This window comes from Acomys minous (assembly GCF_964271855.1).
Source record: "Acomys minous genome assembly, chromosome: 16".
NCBI lineage: Eukaryota > Metazoa > Chordata > Mammalia > Rodentia > Muridae > Acomys > Acomys minous.
The window spans coordinates 98,380,868-98,398,804 of NC_140498.1; the positions used below are offsets into that span (position 1 = coordinate 98,380,868).

The 17,937-nt window shown below is 46.8% G+C and overlaps 2 protein-coding genes and 1 long non-coding RNA gene across 6 annotated transcripts in view; 1 reads left to right on the forward strand and 2 right to left on the reverse strand.

Moving 5' to 3' along the window:
- Nucleotides 1-2,078: 2,078 nt before the first annotated feature.
- LOC311585658 (putative serine protease 47) lies at nt 2,079-11,652 on the reverse strand. 3 transcript variants are annotated; one of them, XM_084761112.1, is made up of 5 exons: nt 11,386-11,652; nt 10,316-10,478; nt 8,121-8,398; nt 5,635-5,798; nt 2,079-4,468 (listed from the first exon to the last, which is right to left on the reverse strand). In XM_084761112.1, exons 1-5 carry the CDS (start codon nt 11,594-11,596, stop codon nt 4,163-4,165), a joined length of 1,122 nt encoding a protein of 373 aa, XP_084617238.1. In that variant the 5' UTR covers nt 11,597-11,652; the 3' UTR covers nt 2,079-4,162. The 3 variants fall into 3 exon arrangements, with proteins under 3 accessions (XP_084617238.1, XP_084617240.1, XP_084617239.1); XM_084761114.1 differs by having other exon boundaries at nt 11,373-11,521; XM_084761113.1 differs by lacking the exon at nt 11,386-11,652 and adding an exon at nt 11,055-11,086.
- LOC311585659 lies at nt 11,255-16,462 on the forward strand. Its single transcript, XR_014775296.1, has 2 exons — nt 11,255-11,480; nt 13,106-16,462. It is a non-coding gene; the product is annotated as an uncharacterized lncRNA (long non-coding RNA).
- LOC311585656 (hippocampus abundant transcript-like protein 1) overlaps nt 15,856-17,937 on the reverse strand; it is a 40,302-nt gene continuing 38,220 nt past the window's right edge. For both annotated transcript variants that reach the window (XM_084761110.1, XM_084761109.1), the window contains one exon: nt 15,856-17,564. In XM_084761110.1, the coding sequence (XP_084617236.1) occupies nt 17,319-17,564 (246 nt within the window). In that variant the 3' untranslated portion in view covers nt 15,856-17,318. The remainder of the gene's footprint in view (nt 17,565-17,937) is intronic.

Below are 17,937 nucleotides of genomic sequence, written 5' to 3' on the forward strand. Positions count from 1 at the left end.
TCCCAGGAGTTGATTCCTACTGCAAGAATAGGGTCTGAGAAGTCCAGATGAGTCTTGAGAATTGTGCTTCCTTGTTTTCTTAGATGATATATATTTTATTAATTCTTTGGTAATTTTATGCAACATGTTTTGACATGCTTACTACATAACCCACTTTTTAAAAATTTTTATTTTATTAATTTATTCTTATTACATCTAAATGGTTATCCCATCCCTTGTATCCTCCCATTCTTCCCTCCTTCCCATTTTCCCCTTACTCCCGTCCCCTATGACTGTGACTGAGGGGGACCTCCTCCCCCTTTATATGCTCATAGGGTATCAAGTCTCTTCTTGGTAGCCTGCTGTCCTTCCTCTGAGTGCCACCAGGCCTCCCCATAACCCACTTTTTAAAAATACTTAGTCATTCACTTTACATCCCTCCCCTCCCTTCTCCCACCCTCCCTCTCTCTTCCCCTTATGCCGCCCTCCCCTACCACTCAGAAAAGAGGAACCCTCTGCCACCAACCCACCTCTGCACCTCAAGTCGCATCAGGCCTCAGCACATCCTCTTCCCCTGTGGCCGGGCAAGAAAGTCCCTCCAGGCGGAAGTGATTAAAAAGCAAGCAACAGAGTCCTTGTCAGAGACAGCCTCTTCCCCTTACTAGGGGACCCACATGAAGACTGAGCTGTCCATTGGGTACATCTGTGTAGGGGGCCTAGGTCCAGCCCATGCATGGTCATACTGTCACACATGCTCTCAGGGGAGCCAATGGAAGTAGAGAAACACAGATCTTTTACTTACAAAGTGAAAATCACTTTTCCGATTACAAAGATACTCAGTGCTGCACCTTGAGAGGATATAGAATGTCCTTCTCCACTCATGCCTGCATGCCCACCCATGGCTTGCATGCCCTCCCATGCCTGCATGCCCACCCATGGCTTGCATGCCCTCCCATGCCTGCATGCCCACCCATGCTTGCATGCCCATCCATGGCTTGCATGCCCACCCATGCCTGCATGCCCACCTATGCCTGCATGCCCACCCATGCCTGCATGCCCACCCATGCTTGCATGCCCATCCATGCCTGCATGCCCACCCATGGCTTGCATGCCCACCCATGCCTGCATGCCCACCTATGCCTGCATGCCCACCCATGCCTGCATGCCCACCCATGGCTTGCATGCCCACCCGTGCCTGCATGCCCTCCCATGCCTGCATGCCCACCCATGCTTGCATGCCCACCCATGGCTTGCATGCCCACCCATGCCTGCATGCCCACCTATGCCTGCATGCCCACCCATGCCTGCATGCCCACCCATGCCTGCATGCCCACCTATGCCTGCATGCCCACCTATGCCTGCATGCTTACCCATGCCTGCATGCCCACCCATGGCTTGCATGCCCACCCATGCCTGCATGCCCACCTATGCCTGCATGCCCACCCATGCCTGCATGCCCACCCATGCCTGCATGCCCACCTATGCCTGCATGCCCACCTATGCCTGCATGCTTACCCATGCCTGCATGCCCACCCATGGCTTGCATGCTCTCCCATGCCTGCATGCCCACCCATGCTTGCATGCCCACCCATGCTTGCATGCCCACCCGTGCCTGCATGCCCACCCGTGCCTGCATGCCCACCCGTGCCTACATGCTCACCCGTGCCTGCATGCCCACTCATGCCTGCATGCCCACCCATGGCTTGCATGCCCACCCATGGCTTGCATGCCCACCCATGCTTGCATGCCCACCCATGCCTGCATGCCCACTCATGCCTGCATGCCCACTCATGCCTGCATGCCCACCCATGCTTGCATGCCCACTCATGCTTGCATGCCCCACTGTGTTCTCCCTTAGCATACCACTGATTCTATAGCACCTTATTTAACACATGGAGCTCTAAGCCAGTCTGCTTTTAGCAACTCAAGAGTATTAGTGGAAGTGATTGCCACCAGTCTCTCTCATTTCTTTGACCAGAGTTGTGGAAACTCCCAGCCATAAGATTATTTCGTTTCTACTTCATAAATGTAATTTTGCTACTGTTAGGAATCATAATGTAAATATATGACATACAGAATAGTTGATATGTGATCTCTGTGAAAAGGTCATTTAATGCCCAAGGGGGTCATGACCCACAGGTTGAGAACCACTGTATTTGAGGGAGTACAATTGTGTTTCTGAAACGAACAATCTGGCCCAAAGCAAAACTTCCTGGCATCATGTCAGACTTTTCAGCCAGGCAAACATGTCAGAATTGGTTGAGTCCAGTTCAAGTGTTAGGATGCTTAGTCACCATGGGGTGGAACTCTTTGAAAGAATTAGGAGATGTGGCCTTGTTAGAGGAAGTGTGTCACTGGGGGTTGGCTTTGAGGTTTTAAAAGTCCATGCCAGGCTAGTCTAAGGAGTTGTCATGGTAACTGTAGGGCCAGTGAAAGAACTCACATGTTGAGCCACTTGAGCTTCCTTGACTAAACACGTATGGACCACACACACCACTGCCAGGCTAGCAGCCCCTCCCCAGACCTTAGGAGGCCTCAGCAAAGAGGAGAACCTGACAGCTGGCAAGTCAGACCCCTGGTGAACTTTGCTGCAAGACCCCAACACCAGGCCTGTTCTTAATTCCATAGATACTTGAGCAGCAAAGTCCAGTGCTACACAGATGTACAGGCTGCTGTAGACGTGGAGTTGTGGCCAGATACAGGGTCTCAGGAGAGTCTCTTGTAAGACTGGACTAAGAAGGCACTTTCTTGTGTGTGTGTTTGGGGTGGGTGGGTGGTAAAGGCAGGGGAGTCTTTTATGTATCCCAGGCTCACCTGGAACTTACTGTGTAGCTGGGAATGGTCTTGAATTTCTGACCCTACTATCTTCAAAGCCCTAGAACTATATAGGTGCTGTTCATCATCATACTGTGTTTACACAGTCCTGGAGATCAAACCTGGCTTTTTCATGCTGGACATGCACTTTACAGACCATCTCCTAGGACTGAGGCTGTAAGTGTCCACAAGATCCTTTTGTGATGGAAGTCCTGTTGCATGGGCAGCAAGGGCACTCTGCAGCTAGTGAGCACAAGTTCGTTTGTACTAGCAGTGAGAGTCCAGGACGTTTAGACACCACCAGGATTAGAAAGAATTTGCACTAAATCTCATGAGCGCTGTCTGGTTCTTGTGGACCTGAGGTCAGTGGGAGCTCTCCTCCTTATTGAGGGCTCTGGAGGCTGGCGTGGGCAGCATTGTGAGGCTTCTTCATTCCTGCTGGCTACACACTCTGTGCCTGGTACAGCTGCAGAAAGAATTGGCTCAGAACCCCACCCCCCCCCTTTTTAAAAATTTAAATCTTCCTCGATTACTAAATCCAACTAAACAAACAAGGTTACATTAAGTTGGGACCACTAAAGTGTAGGCAGAGACAGGTGTAGTCTGGGCTTCAGACGTGAGGGACCAGGTTCACCGGGAGAGTGGAGCCTCTGGGAGGTGATGTTGGGTATTACCTCAGGGTAGAGATCTGAGCAGTAGGCTAATGCTTAGTTTTCTTCCAGGCACTAGAGCCACTTCTGTCTGCTTTTCACCAATGATCTAGCCCTGCACATCCATGAGGCAATTAGCCACAGGGCACATGTCTGTCCCAACCCCACAAAATCACTTGACACAGTCCACCAGGTTCCCTGCGCATTGGCTCTTCTTCCCTAAAGTCCTAGAAATACTGCTGGCTCTAACTCCACGAAGAGGTCCTTGCTCTCTTGTACTTGAAGGCCAGTATAAAGTTCTACTTTCCATGAAGGACTTGGCATTCTCTAAGGCAGGGACAGTCTGCAAGGCCAGATAAGCTTCCCTCTTTTCCCAGGGTGCATCCTGACTCCTCAGCATCCTGGCGGTGCACGCCCCCATTTCCATGCCTTTTTCTCAAGAAGAGTTTCCTTGAGCGCTTCATCTTCTCCCTTTTGAGCTCTGGTGGCTGACTCAGGGTAAGTCTGGTCCCTGGGGGATAAGGCTACAAAGGCAGTGGACTCAGAGCTGAAGGAGGATGAGGTTTTATTGGAAGGCTTTTTAGGCTTGTTCGGGTAGTGGCAGTGAATGACCAGAGATGCTGAGGAAAAGAGGGAAGATGGTAAACTAAAGAGTGGAGGCTGTAGCTCGCAGAAGCCTAGGCAAAGAATGCCTAACGACCTGGTGCTCCCCCTGGGGCCTACTGTGGGGACCTGGGGATAAATAACAGCAGGAACCAGATTTGTGCAGCTGTGAGGATGCTGAAGGGCATTGGAGAGCCAGCAGCCCTCAGAGGCCTGGGCTGAAGTTCTGTGTGAGGAGATACAGATACAGGTTCTGGAAGTGGAGTGAGTCTCTTGACTTGGCTGATCCAGTCAGTGAAGTAGGTGACCCTGGTGAAGACGCTGGGGTAAATGGGATGCCGGCAGTCCAGGCCCCAGCTGGCCAGTCCTACCAGGACCCATGCACTGATGTGGTAGCAGATGAGGGGACCCCCAGAATCACCCTGAGGAGAGAGAGTAGTTAGTGTGAGATCTGCTTAGGGCTAAAAATACCAATTGCATGTCAGAACTGTACATAGCCCCATTAGGCAAAATCTAGGGGAGGGACACTGGGATTGAACAGCGAGAAGTTTCCATGTTAGCTTACCAGGTGGGTGAGGGCAGAGATCAGGCTATAAACATATGGCCCTCCCCTTTGCTTGCCATACCTGATGTCCAGAAGGGAATGTTTAGGAACTTGTAAGCAAGCTGGTTCTGCTAAGCGCTACATGTAGATCCTGGCTCTGTAAACCTTGAGCTGTCACATATGTCCAGTCAACTCCTCTGCTTTTGGTCACCTTGGCCTGGAATATTTTATCAACCTATGCATTTGGGACTCTTGAAAAACTATCCTTTGCCTGGCTGGATGAAGATAGCACATATCACCAGGCAATAGGGAGGGGTCTCCAGAACACTGCCAAGAGCGACTGGAGTCGTGAAATGCCTCTAGTAAAACCCCTCGGGGAAACCAGGCTATAAGATGACTGCATCAGCTCAGGAGGCCGAAGCCTGTAGAGATGGGAGTGACATTAAAGTCCAAACATCTGGGCCCGGTTGTGACACTCCAGACTAGACATTTTGCCTCTCTGGAACCGTTTCCCCCAAAGAATCCATTATGGCCAATAGTGAACTTACGTCTATACCAAATAAAAAGCCCTTGTAAGAAACCGATAACCCAACAAAAAATGAGAAACTTAAACAAAACCTCACAGAAGAGAGCATTTGACAGTGAACATGTGAAATATTAGAGGCAAGAAAGGAAGATGAGTACCAGGAACATGCTGAGCCAGCACTGCAAACTGCCATTTACTTAGACATTACATTTTTGTATATATGTTATGCCTTAATAAAAAATACAAAACATGAAACAAAAATTGTGTTTATAAGTGTGTGTGTCCATGTGAGAGCATGTGTTGTGTTTGTGTGTGAGTACGCATGTGAGCATGAAAACCAAACAAAAAATGATGTTAGGATTTGCTAAAGGAAGAAGTATCCTCAAGGGGACGACTGAGGAGCGAACCAAATAAAACAAGTAGAGGTAATGAAACAGGAAGTGTGGGGTCGCCACAGGGACTACCTCTGGGGGGGGAATAGAACAGGCGCGGGGAAAACACATGACTGCCTTACTCACATGACAGATGGACTTTCCAGTAGAGAGGCCCCCCGCACACAACATTTCCTCATGCACATAGTTCCTGCTTTGGCCTGGTCTTTGCCCATACAGGGCGTTACAGAACTCATTCCCAATGATGCCCACCTCACCCTCCTGGAGTGAGAATGGTGGTAACAGTTTTGCTGTGAAAATAAGGAGGAGGTCAGTGATGGACACTGTGGCTTAGTTGGCAAAGTCCAGGCTACTCTGACTGATGCTCACCACAGGACAGCTGAGCATTAGGCTTTGATTCCATCTTCTGTCTAGTTCTCATGAGCTTCCCTCCTTTTTCTCAGACACGCTCATCATCTTCACCTCTCTCATAGCAACAGATCACATACTGGCTGCGTAAAGAGGCAAACCCACTAACACAATGTGCCCAGTGCTGTTCAGCAACCATGCATGGACACTTTCACCTTCATGAACAGTCCTGTCCCTTCTCTACGATCCATCGCTAACCTTCAGTCTATGTCTTCATCCACCCATTCGCCACAAAGCCACTCTTTTTTCATTCCCCTCATCAGTCTGTCCATTTACCGCACCCACCCTTCCATCCATCCATCTTTTCATTCCTCTTCCTAACTACCGACATTTCTATGCACAGCGTGCATGCAGCCATCTTTCTTCCTTTCTCCCACTCACTTGGCTCCACCTCCCTCACCCAAGTGCTGACTGTATCACAGTCTATTCATCATTTAGCTCTGCGCTAGGTAAAATGACACAAAGAAACATTTTTAGTTGGGAAGGTCAGATAAAATAATTACTCACTGGTATCAGAGAAATACCAGGAGAGGCGACAGTACAGATTGTCTACTTTAGCTCATGAAATTAAGTAAAATTAAGATGGGAGACTGTGAAAAAGAAAGAGAGTATGCCAAGACTTGGGGGCGGGGAGCAAATTATATAGAAAGATTTAAAGCACAAGTGAGAAGGTGAGGGATGGCCTGAAAAGGGAAAGGACATGACTATGTTTTAAGGTCATGCTGATAGCACATGCAGAAGCACACAAGAACAGAAGTAGGGGACCATTTTGGAGACCACAGTCAAGAAATGAGAGTTAACTATGCCAGAGTAGATAGCAGCAGCACAGTACAATCAGGTACTAGATTGGTCAAATAAAATGTGGGCTCTACTTTCAAGGACATGGTGGGGGGTTGAGGGGGAGAGAGAGAGAGAGAGAGAGAGAGAGAGAGAGAGAGAGAGAGAGAGAGAGAGAGAGAGAGAGAGAGAGAGCGAGAGAGAGAGAGAGAGAGAGAGAGAGAGCTCATGCACATTTAGTGGACAAGAACAAAGATGCTAAGCAAAGTTCCTCAGGAAGACATGTTCTTCCCCAAACATACAAAGTGTGTCTTTTGAGAAGAAATGTGCCAAATCATGATCCTATAAACAATTACAAATCTACATTCCTTTTTCATTGACATTCCATAAGCATATCACTGAAGTCATAATCCTTCAATAAATACTTCTTGGTATGACTGCATACATTTCTCCTCTTTCAATATAAAACAATAAAAACATGTGGTTCTTAGTGACTCACTGTTAGACCCTGTTTCAAGTGTGTAGGACACTGGGACCAATCCCAGTGCTAGAAGCAAACAAAACCAAAAAAGAGTTCTCCATCATCACTTCAGCTGGCCAGACTGTGAAACAGGACATGAACCGGCTGAGGTTAAACGCTCTGGAACTGCACTAGTCCTCATTTGATCATGCATTCTCAGTGGTCAAAAGCCATACGCGATTTTCTTTCCACTTTACCCAAGTACCTTCCAAGATATTTGGCAATGGTATGTATTGCACTTTGGATAGTGTTCAGGCCAAAGTGTTCGAGGCTCTGTTCTCAGCCTGTGACACTATTGGTAATAGACTATCCTGCTGGTAAGAGATAGATCCTAGTAGAAGGAAATTAGGTCATTGGGCATGTGTGTCTTCCTCTTCCTTTGCTTCCTGACCACCATAACGTATGCACCATTGTCCTAGCACACATTTCCTCACCACACTGCGCTGCATCACCACTGGTCCAAACCAACAGGGCCAAGTGACCAATGACTGGAAGCTCTGAGACGATGAGCTAAAATAAACCTTTCCTTGTAAAAGTTATTACCTCTGATGCTTTGTTAGTTCTGGAAACCTGATAGCATGGAATGGGCTGACCACTGCATATGGCCTTTGAGCTTAATCAAGGCCCCTGAGACCCATGACTGATTAAAATCTTAGAATAAAAAGATCGTTAATAATCAAACAACCCAGATTCTTGAAGGCGAATGTCAACAGATCCCCCACCTTCAGAACCTGAGCTTCAGAGGGGTTTGCGGCTATGGAGGTGAGGTATAGAGGACAATATCCAGGGACTTCAGAAACAAGCCTGGCTCTCCTGTCAGCTGAGCCAACTCTTTCCTTCTTCCTCTTACACCTCGTTTCCCTCCTCTCCCTGCCCTCGCTCCCTCTCCAACTTTTCTTTCCCTTACTGTCTTCAGAAAGCATTCCCCAACCAGTTATCCAACAGGACATGTTGTTGGGGAGCTGTGTGTCTTTGGATGGGAGGCAGGCAGGTACAACATAGGATGTGAAGTTTACGGGCAGATGCAGCTGCAGCATTGCAATGTCACTCCCAAAGGAATGAAATTTCTCAAAGTCTGGGTGATTGATGATATGGCTCACAGACATCTTCTGGGTGTGCTTTGTCTTCTGGTACAGCTGAGTATTTCCCAACAGGACTTGATAGTCCTCTGGGGCCTGGGATTTGCTGTAAGATAAAGAAGTCCATCATCACTGTGGTGGTTTGAGTAGGTTCGGGCCCCACAGGAGCATGTGTTTGAAAGCTTGGCCCATGGGGAGTAGCACTATTAGGAGGTGTGGTCTTGTCGGAGAAGGTGTGTCACTGTGGAGACGGGCTTTGGAGTCTCAGATATAAGCCCAAGCTATGCCCAGCGTGGAATTCCAGTCTCCTGCTGGCTGCCTTCAGAAGCAGATCATGGTACCATGTCTGCCTGCACACTGTCATGCTTCCTGTGATGACAATGGACTAATCTCTGAACTGCAAGCCAGCCTCCATTAAATGTTAGCCTTTATAAGAGCTGGTCATGGTGTCTCTTTACAGCAATAAAGCCCGAAGACAACCACCGTTATCACTGGCCACTCTGCCTTGATTCCATTCAGCTTGGTCTCTCCCTCTGTGACAGTCAGAGGCTGTGGTGGGATGAATGAGAACAGCCCCCATAGGCTCTTCTGGTCCCTCATTGGTGGAACTGTTTGGAAAGGACAAGATCTTGCCTCGCTGGAGGAGGTGTGTCACTAAGGGTGGCTCTGAGGTCTTAAGAGCTCAAGTAGTTCTCAGTTACGGTTACACTTCCCCTCTCCCTGCCTTGGGCCTGAATATCCAACGTAAGCCCTCAGCTACTGCTCTGGAGCCATGCCTGTCTGCCATGCTTTCTACCACGATGATCATATACTCTAACCCCGTGTTAGATCATGGACGGGAACCATGAGCTGATTTGAATATAGTGTATCATCATGACAACAGAAATGTAACTAAGACAGAAGTTGATTCCAGGGAGTGAGCTATTGCTGTCACAGGCTTGATCCAGGATCTACCACATTCTGTTTCCTAAAGGGTCTCAGGTGAATCAACATAGAATCACATTAAGCTGGAGTTTCAAAACCAGTGAGCAAAGCTTCAGCTCCCTGACCTGGACTGTTACAGTAAACTGTATCGGTTTGGCCTAAGAAGCCAATAACCGATACAGGGAGACTAACTCGTACTTTAAAGCTGCAAGCACTACCCCGGGCAGAATCTAAACTGATTCTAATCTACTCATAAACTAACATAAACTACTCTAAACCTCATAACATACATATATCCCAAGCACTTGCCACTATGATCCTAGGACGCTTCTTTCTCCTTCCTCATCAACTGTCAAAACTTCTCCCTCTTTCCGTCAACTGTCAATCTTGGTTCCTCTCCAGGAAGTACCGCCTTCCACCTCCTGCCCTTCTGCCCAGGTGATTGGCTAAACAGTGCTTTATTGACTGTTGTTACATCCACTCAAGACATTCCTCCACACGGGACTGTAGAGCATCCATCCCTTCTAGGTTCCTCCATGTCTGATCAGCAGCTAGACCCTCAGTCAGATTCCAGAGAGCCGGAAGAATTAAGACTCTTGACTATCCATGTCACTTGTTCAGGTCACTTCCCATCCATACAGGCTTATATGGCATAAACATTACCATGGTTTTTCCCTTAAGACTCTGTTTTATAAACTGGCTGCTGGTCCTATGTGCTCTTTGCTTAGAATCTGGCTCACTGGAGAGTAAGGGACAATGAAATATGCTGAGGTCTGCAGGCAGACAACGAAGCATGGCCAATCATTTTGGGAAATATCTGTGTTAGTTGGCAGACACAGAGAGGGAGTAGAGAGATCCCTATAGGGGCTGAGAATGAAAGATAATAGGACCTGGGCAGATGAAGGAAGTTCTGACAGCACATGGGGACAAGCCAGGTAGAGAGCATTGTGCTCAAGGAAGGACTAATGTGTCTTTGGTAGAAGCGATCTGCTCTATAAAAAAGCTCAGGGGAGAAAGCTATGTTGCCTCCTTTCTCCTCTGATGCCATGTTTCTCACCACCCAACCTCTCTCTGGGGGCTCCAGATAAAGTAAACTCACTTCCGAAAGCAGTGGGCTGTGGAAAGCAGCCAGTGGGAGTCGATGAGGACAGCTCCACAGAGATGCAAGCCCCGGTACAGCAGACTGGCCTGCCATGGCCACTGGCCAGCCAATGTGTCCTGGCCACCAAACACCTTCCCAACCATCTTTGGCTTCCCACAAACTGTGGAGACACCCCACGTAAAATGTTAGCGACACGGCTGGGGGCTGGGGGTGGGGTTGGGGATGGGGTGGACACAATCTAACACCCGAAGGAAGCTCCTCCTCCACTTCACAGATTGGAAGACCATGACAAAAGACAGTGATTTATGCAATTGACTTTGGGCCACCCTGGTCTCTGCTTTCACTGGCCACCACCTTGGACATGAAAAGTTCAGCTGACAGTTCATGGAAACAAAGAGCCCAGGAGTCTGGGAAGATGGGATGTGTAAGTAAAAGAGTAGCCACAGCAGCCCATCCTTAAGTGGACAGAAGAGAAACCCTGATGACTTCCTGCCCTCAACTAACAGCTCTGTGCTTACTTCTCAGATCAAAGAAGTCTCACAGGACCTGATGTTAGTTGCTCAAGGCCATGGCTTCTCCACTGTCTGTCCCAACTTGAGTCAGCCCAGTATCCCAGGGAGAGAGACTTACTGGCAGGGCTCCATGGTGCTGATTGGGTGGCCTAGGAAAGTAGCTTTACATTTCTAAAAGGACACTGGGTGGGGCCAACATTGACAACTTTGTTTCTAAGATTCACCTGGAAGGGGGTTCCTGGGCCCAGATCTTGGCAGGTTGTACTTACTTTCTCCCAAGAATGGACACCCCAAGCCTCGGAGAGCTTTGTCCCCACCCCCAGTAATCCCACGCTCTCTACTACCACCACTGGGTCAGCCCTGGACACCTTTTTAGTCCCACAGCACTGCACCAGGCTCTAGGGTGTAAAGAGTCAGTCCGAGAGGGGAAGGAAGCCTAACCCCTCTTTGGCTGGTATTTTCTTTGGGACCACCTGAGGAGGAGAACCACTTCCGGTGCCTTCCCTGGCCTTTCTGGCCTCCACCCATCACCCGCTCACTACCTTTCAAACGGACCTTCTCTGCTCACAGAATCCTGGTGCCTGCTGGCCAACGGTTCCCAGCCTCGCTGTGGCCCTGGTCTCCCTGGTGCTACTTCTGGAACCTCTGAGGTACTGGGGACACCAAGCTTTGGGACAGGGCCGGCTTTAGGGCTCTGGGACAGCAGTAACAGTAGAGGCCAGAGAAGGCTGGGCCCACAGGGGTTCCTCACCGCCACAGTGCCCATCCCAGATGCCAGGACCTGTGGTCCTGACCTCTCCCTGACCCAGGCCTGACCCCAGCTGGGTCAGTTATTGAGACAGCCCCTCCCCTCCCCCAAGCCCTTCCTACCCACTCACACCCAACGCAGGCTCCTCCAAGACCACGGTGACTCTGGCTCTAATTTCTGCCATTCTCTGCCTCTAACTCACATTTAGTGTAGCCAGCAAGAATGCAATGGAAAATTCCTGAACATTGATGAGTAAGAAGCAGGGAGTCCAAGCATGGAAGATAGGAAATAATACGAAAAGGCAATTCAGGGTAGGGATGTAGGGAAATGAGGGGGAAGCAAGTTACCAGGGCTTCCCTTGCACTGACACACAGAGAGTTAATTCAAGGAAGAAAGGCAATGAAAAGATTCTCACATTAGAAAAATGTAATTAGCTATCAGGAAAATAAAGTTATGAAAAGGATAAATTCTAGCTGTCAAACTGTAGGAATGAGATGAGACTTAGTTTCCCAGGCAATTCCTCCACATTCTATCCCCTTCCCCCAAGGCCATGGCAAATAGCAGTTCCTATAGTCTGAAGTTTATGCCTGAGTGACGAAGGCTGACGTGAATGTGAGATGTGAGGTTCTCAAATAAATTTAGATTACGTGTGGGAAAAAGAATGGAGTATGTCTTTGACAGTCAGATGCTTGCCACCACTGTGAAGAAAAATTACTGAGTAATGAAGGGCAGGTGTGTCTCAGCATGGCTCGATTCCTATCATTGTATGTGGGCCACCCATATGAGTGGCTTTTAAAGCAAGGACCGAACAATACTAGTAGTATATTTTGGTGGTGTGAGGGGTAGGTATCCAAGGCCTGGGCCCAAACAGTGCTTTTGGTATGCTGACTGGGGTGTCCAGGAGGCCCTGGGCCCTGGTAGTGGTGTGAAGCCTCTCCCACATGTCATCCTGAATACACTGCTCAGTATCACTCCTGCTTAGCTCCCCTTGGTCCTCTACTATACACTGACAGGAGTTAGGCCATCAACACTGGACTCCCCTGAATGCCCCACATACCTTGGTTGGTATTGATTTGTGATACAGTTTCGGTTGTTATTTGACCACATCCAGAACCAAGTAAAACCCAAGCTGCTGGACACTCCTGTGAGGGCTTTCCTTTTGGGTTTTTTGTTTTTGTGGTTTTTTAATTTTATATTTTCTTATTTTATTTTTTGAGACAAGGTTTCTCTGTGTAGCCCTGGCCATACTGAAACTTGCTCTGCAAACCAGGATGGCCTTGAACTCAGAGACCTGTTTGCCTCTGCCTCCTGAGTGATGGGATTAAAGGCTTACACCACCACCACCACCACCCAGCAAGGAATGGCTCTCCTTAATGAGAGTATTTGAAGCAGGAAAGGACACCCTAAATGTTGGTCTCATCTTCTGGTGGCAGCCCATATAAAAGGACAAGAAGGAGTCTTTGCTTCTTGCCCATTTAGTCTCACTCATGCTGGCAAGTTCATCTATCCTGTTACTGTTGTCGGTAGGGTTCCAACATACACAGAAGGCCAGCAGCTCTCCAAGAATACTCGGGGACTACAGCACCAGATGTGTCTGCTGAGACATCCAGACTCAAGGACTGAACAACCACCCGCTTTCATCCCCTCCACTGCAAGACAGCCATTACTGGAACATTCAGACCACATCCTGAAGCCAGTTTAATAAATCCCCTCCTCAGTATGAACACACACTCAATAATAAACTCCAGCCAGGGAATATCAGTGCTCTGCTCAGCCATCATCAGAGAAGCTTCCTCCTGCAGCAGATGGGAACAGAGACAGAGACCCACAGCAGACATTACTCACAGAGTTAAAAAGACCTTGGAGCACTCAGCCCTAAGAGGAGATTACCATCAAATCCTTCTCCTCAGGGCTCGGGGAGGAAACACCAAGAACACTAGGCCCTCTGTACCAACAAGATCAATACACATATAAACTGCAGAGACTGAGGCTGCATGCCCAGGGCCTGAAACGCATGCCGACCCCTACCTAACCCAGGGATCTAAGTCTTAAACTTACTGTCTGTTCTGCTTTTAGAGAAATAACTATTTGGGCCTATTTGGAAGTCTTCCTTTTCCTCTGGTGGTAAGTGCAGATAAGCACAAAGCTAGGAATTTCTGAATGAGGGCGACTCCAGGAACCTTCTTGGGGTCTCCACCCCTAAGCAAACTGAGATAGAATAACCGGAACAGGGAGAACGTAGAAATAGTTGACAGACTCCGACTGGCCAGGAGAACTGGTAACAGACTCAAAGCCTCTTTCTACAGTACACTTAGAGCTCTCTAAAAATGTAGTTTAAAGACAGGGGAGAGTATGGATACACTCTTGGAGGAACAAAACTGAGTAAATAAGATTGACTAAAATAACCTTTTCCTACTTAACAGTGTAGACGATGAAACGGTATAAATAAAAGGATTTGCAGCAGAAGACCCCATTATTTTGGAGGCACTAGTCCTGTTCGGTCCAGATCTCAGGGTTCCCAAAGACCACACTCGGGAGCCACTTCCGATGCAAGTGCATGGGGGCTATTTATTGAAGCCCGGGCAGGGACTCCCTCCCTCACCAGTGCAGCGGATTGTGACGGGAGCCCCGAGCTTAGAAAGTGTGTGGCTTTTATAGGTTTTAGATAAATGGGTTTTATAGTGTATGATTGGATGACACTTGTGGAGGAATATTGCCCGTTAAACTGATTGGTACTAGTCTGGTACAAGTCCAGTGCCAAACCACAGACGATTAACTTCTAAGGAATAACTTTCTGGGAGATCGGGGGCAACGTCCGGACTTTCAGTACTTTCCTGTTTTCCAGCTGATTGGTTACTCTATATCTCTGTGCCAAGTGTATCTTCTATGGGTTTTTCCTGATCCAGAGTTCTGGAGTAGGTCAACCAGATGCAGAAATGCAAGTTTTAAGCAAAATGGAGTTACTTTGGTCTGTCAGTCCAACGGGATGACCACCATTAACAGCAGCAGCAGAGTGGAGCCAGCTGGAGCTTAGAGGAGACGCTGTGTGTGCCGCAGAGGGTGGAGCCCCTTAGTGGAGCCCAAATATCCTGAATGAACCCCAGACACTGGGCATTGAGTTATTTACATTTTTGGAGTTTGGTTTTTATTTGGTTATGATTGTACCCTGGTTCTTCCCTCAAGAAAGTATTTAGTTGTGATTTTATAGGAGTCCACAGCTGAAAGACTGAATTTTTAAATGACTGGACTTTAAGAGATTGCCTGTTTTAGAGACTGAACTTTTAATGTGTTTGAATTTATAAAGACTGTGGGATTTTTAATTTATATTTTTAATGTGAGATCTTGGGAGTGAGTGAGAAAGGAAAAATGGTTAAACAGTTAACAGCAATGTGTTTGTGTGTCGTGTTGTGGGTAGTTTTCTGTCAACCTGACACAAGCTGAAGTCACCTGAGAGGAGGGAACCTCAACTGAGACAACGCCTCCGTCAGACTGGGCTGTAGGCCTGCAGTGTGTTTCCTTAATTAGAGGTTGATGGGGAGGCTGAGCCCATTGTAAGTGGTGCCCTCCTTTGGCTGTTGATCCCAGGTTCTGTAAGAAAGCAAGCTGACTAAGTCATGAGAAGCAAACCAGTAAGCAGCACCCCTCCATGGCCTCTTCATCACTTTCTGCTCCATTTGAATTCCTGTCCTGATGTCCTTCAGTGATGAACAGTGGTGGGAAACTGTAAGCCAAATAAACCTTTTCCTCCCCAGCTTGTTTTTTGGTCACGGTTTTCCATTGCAGCAATAGATACCCTGAGTAAGACAGGTGTTATCCAGCAGGGTCTGACACCAGCAGTACATCTGGCATAGTGGCCTTGGGTGGAAGTCTCCAGAAGCCCCTAACGTCTACAGTTTCTATAAAGTGACAGGATATTTCTAGAAACATAGTAATGTATATTGGGCAACAGTAGGAATGTCTGAAGGCGTCAGATCTCCCGGGTTGCAGTGCCTGAGCCTCCCAGTGTGAGCCCTGGTCGCTGGGCATTGAGCTCCTTCCTTAGCAAGAGCAGCAAGCATTCCCTCCAGCCCTGGTTTTGTTGTTGTTTTATTTGTTTATTTTTGTACCTGTAAGCTATCAGGAACATGAAGAGGTATTTCCAGACCCACGGCAGCACTGCTCATGTTCTTATAAATATGACATGCTTGATGGGAGATTTTTAAGAAACTGTTAAAGCCATTTTTAAACCCATTTTTAAGTTAGCTGAAGGATTACCAAAAAAAAGAGTAATAATAGAATTTGTTTTTAAGACATAGGTATCCATTGAAAATTTATTATGCATTAGGAAGCTTAACCTAAAAACCAACAGCATAGTAAAAAGATATGTTATATCTGTTCATGGCAGAACAGGCTTCAAAATATATTTTCCTTTAAATGTATTCAGTCAGTACATGATCCTTTATAAAAGTTGTATATATTTTTCTGTCAATACCTTCATTATCTATAAATACAAGATTTACACAGCACCCCCTTCAAAAAAAAATTAAAATCCTTAACAAATATCTACATGTTTTCATACCTATAAAACATTCAAAGGAGTGCTTTGTTAAAGAGAGACCCAAGTTAACGGTCCATTTACTATGCAGCAAAATATAAAATCTGTAGTTTTCTTTGTCCATAAAACATCTCAAAAATTAGCAAGACACTTATCATGAAACAGAGCTTCACTAACCCTCATATTTTAGAAAGGAATTTGATGTGGGCATTCCTATAAGATTCTAAAGTCAGAAAAACAGACTGAGAGACAGATTAGTCAAGAATAAACACATTCTACATTAACAGTTAAGGCAGGAGTATGGTAAGGAAAACAGAAGGAGGACATAAGATACAGGAAGAAGCACATAATGAACACGAACTCAGAAATAAAGTCCACTGCTATCTGTTACTCTCACCCTCTTTTAGGGATGTTCAAATTTTTAAAACAAAACAAAACACTTCTCTTCAAGTATACTCCAATTTCCTTGTCGCCACTAGAATGCTTCAGGGTTGGTTGTTTTGCTTTGAGACAGGATCTTAGTATGTTGCTAAGGCTAGCCTCAATTAGGACACAAAGTCCAAGAATCTGAGCTGCTTGTTCAACATAATTTAAACTTTATAAAAAAGATTTCCTTTATCTGATAAGGTGATCATTGATCAACATTATTAATGTCCATTTTCAAGAAGCTTAAGAAGTAGAGAAAATAAAGGGAAAGCAAAACTAGGTTTTCATGCGACCTTTGGACAAAGTCAGTAGATCCCTGATACCAAGTGACTCTTAAGAACGGCCACTTATCAACATTTGCAGACTCAGAGGGAATAATCCACAGAAAGAGAATGAAGAGGCAGGTAACCCTATCGCCCCCCACCTTCTAACAAAAAGGACATAATTACTGAAGGAACAGCCTTTCCTACCACAGACATGATTTTTTCTATTAAAGTTTTATAGTCTAGATTCTAGATACCCTTGAAAGTTTCATATTATTTTCAGCAAAGCATTTTCAATCTTTCCTAAAATAAAAAAAAGGGGAAGCGTATGGGAGTAAAAGAACAAAAGAGGCAGAAGAGTGAAGGGCAGAGGCATGAGAAAAGTCACTCATTAAACTTGGCCCAAAGGATGCTGCTAGCATCGCCCCTCCAGCACCATGAAGTCTCCACGTGGTGCAGCTTCCTCCACGGCTCTCAGAGACGGCGTGGTGTCCCCAGAACCTTCCTTACTGCTGGGTTACAGCTCAGTGCTCTGGTTTCCAGGCTCCTCAAAGGAGAGGTCCCAGATGCTGCTGTCCCGCAGTAACGGCTCGATGTCCTCATCGCTGCCCCGTTCAGGTGGTGTGCTCAGGCTGCCACTGATGCTGTTGTGTTTTTGAACTCCACTTGTTTTATGGTATTCGGGGATGAACAAGGCAACAAAAAAAGACATAAGAACTATACATGCTCCAAATAAAAATGGTGGGCCTGGAATGAAAGCTCCCTGATGGATAAAAAAAAAAAACAACAAGAACAAATGAAGACAGAAGTTTGGTTAAGAAGCTTTCTTTTCTTTTCTTTTTAAGACAGAGTCTTGTGCTATTTAGTCCAGAGTGGCCTTGGCATCACAATCTTTCTGCTATATCTCCCAAGGGCCAGGATTATAGGCAGGCATTACCTACCATACCCAACTCAGTTAGGCTCTTTTTTAAACTCCAATCTACTTTTGAATAAAACCACTATATAGTTAATTGTTTGCTAATAGAGTTTAGTGTTTAGAAAATAACACAGGGCAACTAATCACCACTTTTATACCATTTCTAATTAATCGAACCTAACCCATAAACTTACAAAGGCAACAATCTTCTTCCTGTAAC